Genomic DNA, 8433 nt, shown 5'->3' on the forward strand with positions numbered 1-8433 from the left:
CCACAACCCCAGTCCTTGATCTATTCCATTTTGAAATGTACTTTGACACAAAAGTAGGGGGAAAAAAAACTGTCGGTTTTTTTTTTTTTTTTTTTTTTTTGGTACCAGGGATTGAACCCAGGGGTGCTTACCCACTGAGCCACATTCTCAGCTCTTTTTTATATTTTATTTAGAGACAGGGTCTCACTGAGTTGCTTAAGGCCTCATTAAATTGCGGAGGCTGGCTTTGAACTTGAAATCCTCCTGTCTCAGCCTCCCAAGCTATTGTGATTATAAGCATCCACTACCAACCATGCCCGGCCAAACTGTCAATTTAAAAGATTCATCAGGCTTTGTCCAGCTTTTCTACCATTACCTATGGTAAAAGAACTGTCCTAAATCCACGAATCATTTTCAATGAAGCTTCAGTGCACCTGTCATGTATAATTCAAAATCAACCTGTGTATGCCTGTGTGGTAAATGTTTTTAAAAATCAATAGATCAGGACTGTCTCTAAATTTAGAATGCAAGTTCCATGAGAGAGTTATCTTTAATATTTCATTCAATAATGTTTCCCAAGGACCTAGTATAGTGCCTGGCACAGAATAATCACTCATTGTAACATCACTGAATACTGCTCAAGATGGTCCAACTACTTTAATATATCAATATAATGATGTGCAGCAGATACTCAAAGAAGATGAAGTTTTTTGACATTTTGACATGATCACTGACATAGCCTTCACAAAAATGTTTTCATAAATCAACAAAAACTTATATTATATCTATACAATCAAAATGACATACATATTAAGAAATAAACCATTTACACAAGGGTCATTAAGGTTTCAAAACCTTAAAGCTGGGCTGGGATATAGCTCAGTTGGTAAAGTGCCTGCTTTGCATGTACAAGGCCTTGGGTTCAATCCCCAAAACTACCAAAAAAAAAAAAAAAAATTAAAGCTGCTGGGCACAGTGGTGCATACCTGTAATCCCACGGCTCAGGAGCCTGAGGCAGGAGGATCATGAGTTCAAAGCCAGCCTCAGCAAAAGCAAGGTGCTAAGCAACTCATTGAGACCCTCTCTCTAAATAAAATACAAAATAGGACTGGGGTTGTGGCTCAGTGGTTGAATGCCCTTGAGTTCAATCCTCGGTACCAAAAAAAAAAAAAAACACAAAAAACCTTAAAGCTTACCAAGAAGTTAGCACAACACAAAAATCATCAGTACAACCAAACTTTTCAGCAAGGACAAACTCTTGCACTTTTTCCAGACAATCCAATTCCAAAACACTGGATGTTAAAAAAAAAATTAAAGTTTTCCTTGTTTGTTTAATTAATTAAGTCAGGTGTAATAGTGGTGGATGTCTGAAGTCTTCGATACTCAGGAGGCTGAGGCAGGAGGATCACTTGAACCCAGGAGTTCAAGACCAGCTTGGCAATACAGTGAAACCTTTTTCAAAAAAAAAAAAAAATGCAAGGCACAATGGCACACACCTGTGATCCCCGAGACTAGGAGCCTGAGGCAGGAGGATGATAAGTTACAAACCAGCCTGGACAACTCAGCAAGGCACTTGTCTCGAAATAAAAAAGGACTGGGGATCTGGGGATATAGGTCAGAGATAAAACAGCCCTAAATTCAATGCCCAGTACCAAAAAATTTTTTAAAAATAAGAATTTCAATATAAACATCAGTGCATTTACTACAAAATTTCATTTTTCCCAGTATTATAAAGCTTTAACTTTCCCTTATCAGTTGACCTAACTATGCCAAAATACCAATAAGCTATATACTTCAGAATATTCCTAAAATTGCTATACTGTTGCTGTTTGTTATTCATATAAGTGCAATGTAAATATTTAGGAAATTGGTACTTGTAGTTTTCTCTGTAAAAAGCCATCATGAAACTTCACTGTGAATTAAGCTGTGTTTCAGCCCTTTTTATAGGATTACTCTTTCAGCCCTTGTTTACCCACTCACAAAAACCTGTAACTAGTAACTTTCTTCTCTGTTGTGGTGTCACAAGTTTTCCCTTCTATATAATGAGGAACCTGGATTAAAACAGTAGTTCTCAATTTTTATTTATTTATTTATTTGTGGTGCTGGGGATTGAACCCATGGCCTTCTGCATGTGAGGCAAGTTCTCTACTGAGCTATATCCCCAGCACTCAACATTTAAAAATTAGGAGAATCAGTTGAAAGCTACAAATGACCTACTCATAAAAATGCAAACACATAAAATTTTATGAAAAATTATTTATAACAGCAAAAGGTACGAATCAACCTAAATGTCTACAAATAGATCCTTAAGTTAGATCTACTCAATGAAATTCCATTCACTGTAAGAATGAAAACATTTTCTATATACTGATATGTAAAGATTTTCATCATGTATTGTTAAGCAAAAAAAAGCAATTCACAGAGCATGTAAATACAACCTTTTATCTAACAGGGACAAAAATCAGTTATTCTTGCATTTTCTGTAGAAAAATAAAGAAGAATCTTTGATGGAAGTGGGAAGTAAGGGGTAGGAGGATATCTTTTATTGTGTACTTTCTCATACTTTTATTTGAATCATGTGAATGCATATTATTTTAAATTAAATTTTTTAATTTAAAAAAAACTATATAGGGCTGGAGTTGTAATTCAGTGGTGGAGCACCTGCCTAGCATATGTGAAGCACTGACACAAAAATAAACCTATCAAATAAAGGTATTGTGACCATCTACAACTAAAAAACAATTTTTTAAAAAGATACTGTATAGGAAGAACTTCAGTATATTCAGGCAACCCACTGAAGCTAAAAGATAATCCCCAAACCTCATTCAGGAATATATTTCAATCCTTTATGACAATTTTTTTAAAGACAATAAATTTGCACAAATTAGCAAGCCATACTTCCTTTAAGTGATTCAAATTTCAGACCTGATACTTCTGTAGTGATTTCCAGGCTTAGAAAATAAAATTAAAATTTTCTAACTGCCCACATGGTGGCCCACGTCTGCAATCCCAGCAACTATGGAGGCTGAGGCAGGAAAATCAAAATCAAAGCCAGCCTCAGCAACTTAGCAAGGACCTAAGCAGCTCAGTGAGACCCTGTCTAAATAAAATATTTAAAAAGGGGCTGGAGATGTGGCTCAGTGGTTAAGTCCCTGAGTTCAATCCCTGGTATCTCCCCCGCCAAAAAAAAAAAAAAATCTAACCTATTTGACCATACCATATAGTCAATAGTTCTGATAGGAAGACCAAAAAAGTCCTATCTTATATTTTGACCCTAATCTCAAAATCTGAAGCAAATTAATTGAGCAGGAATTAGATGGATCTGAATTTTCATCATTAGGTAAGTTACTCAACTTCTCTGGACCTCAGTTTCTTTTATACAATGGAAATAAAAGTATCTATCTTATAGGGATGTTATAACATTTAAAAGGAATAACAAGGAGCATTGAAAATAAGATGTATGGCTGGGGATGTGGCTCAAACGTTAGCGTGCTCGCTTGGCATGCATGCGGCCCGGTCCGATCCTCAGCACCACATCAAACAAAGATGTTGTGTCCGCCGAAAACTAAAAAATAAATATTAAAAAAAAATAAAATAATATAAGATGTAGATCCCCTTCAACCCAAGAAATCAAGGCAAGGTTTCCTAGAACCGCGGCAGGTGTTTCTGACCAGTTCCTGAAACAGACTGCTTTTAGGAACCCGTAATTTCTAGGGGCTGCCCTTTCATACACAATGCTTCCTTTTCCCTACTTAAAATAATACATAGCAAAATTCCTAACATATAAGGAGCAAATATCTGATCCTTTTTGATTTATGTTTCCTGAAAACTCTCTTCCTTGATAAGTATTTTTTTTAATCAAACAGAGCTGTAGATATCTTGACTGGGTGTGTCTCCAAAAGAGTCCTAGGTTAAACACAAATCTTGGTTTGTGCTTTAAACGGGGCACAGGTTCTATCTCAAAGCTCAGCACCAATGATTGGTAGGCTATTGATGATAAGAAAGGAAAGAAGTTGAGGCAAGGGTCCTGCAACAAACTTTCCAAGTGCCAGGTTAACAGGAGGAAACACACATTGCTAAACAATTAGCAGCGGCCCCGCGGCCAACCAATCTTCATTTCCAAACCTTTTAAACCCCACCCAGCTTTTTTGTGGAGCACTACTGGCTCTTATTGTTATAATTAGCATAAATATAAATAGCTGTCAATTATCGCTCCCTCATTATACGCCACGCTCTTGTGCTAAGCATGCACTTTTCGAGATGTTATGAAAAATTGCACGTGGGTTTATTCTCCAACACACTCTGCTGTCAAATCTAAAATTCTTCTTTCACATCCCCAAATTCAACCTGTCCCCTAAACTCCAGCTACTCCACACCCCTGGCCGAACAACTCAGGCCCAAGACCCACATCCCTCCAAGCAGCAAGACCCCAAGCTGTTGATCCACCACTAAAACCAAGTGCTTCTGCGATTCTCCAGAGCCCCTCCCCTCCACACACTAATTCCAACCTGTCCCTAACTTGTTCCAAGAATTGTTTCCCTCCAAACTTATGACGTACGTAAGACGCGAGGTCTCCTCACTGCCCCTCTAAATCCAACTTGTCCGTAGTTCATTCCAAAGTTCAAAATTCAGAAACACCTGGCAAAGCCCAGTTGCAACTCCATAAGAACTCTCCACAGCCGCCCGAGTGGGGCCCGGGACTCACCACCCCCTAATCAGGCCAGGCCACAACAGCCGGGCAGTTCTCCCGACCCCTAGGGAAGGAGGGGAAGCTCCACCTGACTCCGCGGGCGCGGCGCGAGGTTCCTGCTCCGGCCTGGGCCCCGCAGCGGCCGCGCCCCCGTCCCGGCGCTGGCGGCAGCGCTCTGGCTGGCCGCGGCGGGCGCGCTCGCCCAGCACCTCCGCGTCGGCCTGGCCGTCGTCGCGGGCTCGACGGCGGGCCCAGCCCGGGCCGCGGGCGCGGCAGCGCGGGCAGCCTGGGCCCGCCGCGTCGGCGGCGCGTTGGGCGCAGCCTCGGCACAGCGAGTGGCCGCACGGCAGGGCCGCCGCTCCCCCTGGGGTCTCCAGGCACCCGGCGCAGCTCGACTCCTCCGGCAGCGGCGGTGGCGGTGGCAACACCAACAACGCAGGGCCAGATCCCTGACCCGGGGCCCCACTCTTCGTTGCCGCCATCTCGTCACCGCGGCCCCGCCGGCCCCGCCGACTTAGAGCCGCCGCTGCCGCCGCGGAAGAGGCCCGAGTACTCGGACCTGCCGCCGCCATCTTGTTTCCCGTTTGAAGGGAGAGTCCGTTGCGAGGGAGAAGAGTAGAGGGCGGGGCAATGCGCGGCGGGCAGCGCTATCTGCATATTCATTAGAGGGCGGGGCTCCAGTGGGCCAGGAAAAGGTTCTCCCTCGACCTGGTTGGTCGGAGGGGATACCTTATTAATATTTATTAGTCATTCTTTATATATCCGGGCTTTAGCCTCGCCTTCCATATCTTTGGCAGTTTCCTACTACTGAACCCAATGAGGATGAGAGTTGGAGGGATTTATTTGGAAATTCTAAACTTTCTGAAGGAATTACACTTGTTCTTCAATACCCTGATAACAGGTTAAAGTGAGTGGGGAGCCTGTGAAGTATCCAGAAACCTGCCTTAGTACTTCATTTGATGTGAGGGCCTGTGCTTTCCCGTAAGGATTATGTTGATTTGTGACCAAAATGAGGCCTACCATTGAATTGTCTTCAATTCAGTAACTGATTGCAGAGAGTAACAACCTCTTGTCAGCCTTCATCTCATCTTCTGTCTCCATTTCCCTTAAACTCTCCTCCCTTGACTGGCAAAACTATACTTTTCCATCCCCCCCCCAACACACACACACACACACACACACACACACACACACACACACACCCCTTTAGCGCCTCTCCTTCCTTGAGTAATCTCTATCTCTATCTCCCTCTTCTTATCCCCCCCCCCCAGCTTAAATGCAAATGTTCCTCCAGGCTCAGGACTCCACCCCTTCTCTTCTCACTCTGCAAGCTCCCCTGGTTTACCTTGCCCCTTTCTCCTTCTGAAATTCACAAACTGTTATCTGCAGCCCAGACTCTGAGTCCAACCCTGCATATTCAGCTGCCTGATGGAAATATCCTTGGAGGTCTGCATCCTTCATGTACAAAACTAATGTCACTGTCTTCCACCCTCCTTTCAAAACAGCCCTTATTTCCCTCATTCTGTTAAAAGTCCCATCCTCCCAGGTCCTCAAGCTCTAAACCTGCTCATCTTTAACTTCATCTTCATCTCCCATATCTTTTTAGTTACTTAGTCCTGTCAGTTTCCCACTAAAATGACTATTTTCCCACCTATTCCCTCCTCTTCATCCCACTCCCACTACCCAATCATCGTCTGTCCCCTAGATTATTGCAGTAGCTTTTATTGATAGACTCCCTTCCCATAGCTTCCTTTCTTCTAATCCATCCTCCATAGCTCTTAAAAGTTGCTTCCGAAAAGCCAGCTCTAACCATGCCATTCCTGCTTGGGCTAGGGTGAGATGCTCAGACTTTGATGTCAGTTCCCTTTCTGGATGCAAAGGGTATGGGGAAAATGGCTCCCCTCTGATAGAGTTCTACAGCAGAGCTCCCACTCTTTGCTTTCTTTGCCCTAACACAGATTTTGCAGCAGGAAGACATTATATAAATGGCATTTCCTGTTGGGAATCTTTATAGAAAAGCAGAAGTTTAGTAAAGAGAGCAAAATCAAAAAAAGCAACTTAATGTAATTAATAGAAGGCATCAGAGGCCCTGGGTTTCTATGAGATTGCCCAGAGCTGGTGGTAAATCAGTCCAATGAAGTGATTGGTCAAAGTCAGAGAGCAGAAATAAAAGATGGATTCTCATGATGAGAACCAGATGGCTAAAGGACACTCAAGAATTGAAGAAGGGTCAATGAATAATTGAAACAAATATTGTGTGCACAAAGGCCCAGAGACAATCCTGCCAAACACAGAAGTATGGCCTTGGCTGGGGGACTTCCTCACTTTCTTCCTCACTTAAGGTTCTTAAAGACATTTTCCCCAGTTCTACCAAGGAAGACCTGTGGTTCAGAGATCAAGCTGACAACCATTAGAAACAGGCCCTTCATGTGAGCTATTCATTATTGATGTCTTGGGCCTCTTAATCTGAAGGACCTGTTTATTGTTGGAGGAACTGAGCCACAACAGTGTAGCATACTTTCTTCAATACGAATGAAACCAGGAAATTTTCTTTTGCAGAACGGAATAGCAAGAGGCCTGAGTAGCACTAGACCAGATGCCAGGAGATCTGTGCTTGCTTCTGACCCTTTTCATTAACTGATGGTGTGATTTCAAACAGCTACCTCAGTCTCCTCATCTTTAAAACAATTCAGACACATAAATACACACACACTGTCTGTCTGTTTCTCCCAGCCTCCCAAGATCCTACCTCAGATCTACTGAACCCAAAAAAACAGATGGGGAGGGCCAGGATGTGCTATAAAAATTCTAATACATACTCCTATGAAATACCATTTTTAAATATTTATTTTTTAGTTTTTAGATGGACACAATATCTTTATTTTATTTTTATGTGGGGTTGAGGATGGAACCCAGCACCCGCGCATGCCAGGCGAGTGCGCTACCACTTGAGCCACATCCCCAGCCCTGAAATACCACTTTGTCAAGTTCAAAGGTCTATCCGAGCTCTAACACTCTAGAATTCTGACCCCTGGTTTCTTATTCCTCTATGCTTTAGCAGTTGCTAAAGTAATGTTACTAAATCAGTAGTGGTAAGAAAGCAAGGCAAATCCTGATGAGAAAACAAAGGAGATGAGGATGAGTCTAAAGCTTTAACCTAGGAGCCTGGGATTGTGATCACAATTGACAACCGGCCAAAAAAAAAAAAAAAAAAAAAAAAGGAACTACCAAGAAAGAGCAATATGAAAGAAGAGGAAAAATGGGACACGGTGGACATTTTGTTTTGTTTACCACCAGATCTAAACTCCTTCCTATTTGGGGAATACCCCTTTCTATGTAGTATCGATGCCATGAGGGAAGCTGGAGCAGGGGGCTACTGTCTCTCCCTGTTCCCAGCAGCTAGAACATGACACAGGGCCTAGGCTCAGCAACAACCCCCCCACCCACCCCATCACTCTTGAATGTTCAGCAAATGGAATCTTCAGCAAATGATACACAGAAATAAGGGCTAGAAGCATAACCCAGAGAGTGCTTGCCTCACTTGCATGAGGTCCTGGGTTTGATTCCCAGCACCACAAAAAGAAAAAAGAAAAAAAAAAAGAGATGATTTTAGAATTTGTCATAGCAACAGAGACAGTAGGTGTTCAACAGCAGTGACTCTCAGGTGGGGGTTGGGGTAAGGGGTGGTATCCCTATCGTGGTGATGGTGGCATGCCAGATTGTTCCTGAGGCAAGGATAGGGTTGTGATGCCTGCTGCCTGCTG

General features: G+C 42.9%; 1 protein-coding gene across 2 annotated transcripts in view; it reads right to left on the reverse strand.

The window, feature by feature from the left end:
• The window catches only part of RNF169 (ring finger protein 169), a 122233-nt gene extending 116967 nt beyond the window's left edge, over nucleotides 1–5266 (reverse strand). Inside the window, exon 1 of one of the 2 annotated variants that reach the window (XM_081282464.1) lies at nucleotides 4758–5266. In XM_081282464.1, coding sequence (XP_081138590.1) covers nucleotides 4758–5241 — 484 coding nt within the window. In that variant the 5' untranslated portion in view covers nucleotides 5242–5266. The remainder of the gene's footprint in view (nucleotides 1–4757) is intronic. The other variant, XM_081282465.1, reaches the window with a different exon arrangement.
• Nucleotides 5267–8433: the final 3167 nt, after the last annotated feature.

The sequence above is a fragment of the Spermophilus citellus genome, assembly GCF_964194105.1.
Source record: "Spermophilus citellus genome assembly, chromosome: 2".
NCBI lineage: Eukaryota > Metazoa > Chordata > Mammalia > Rodentia > Sciuridae > Spermophilus > Spermophilus citellus.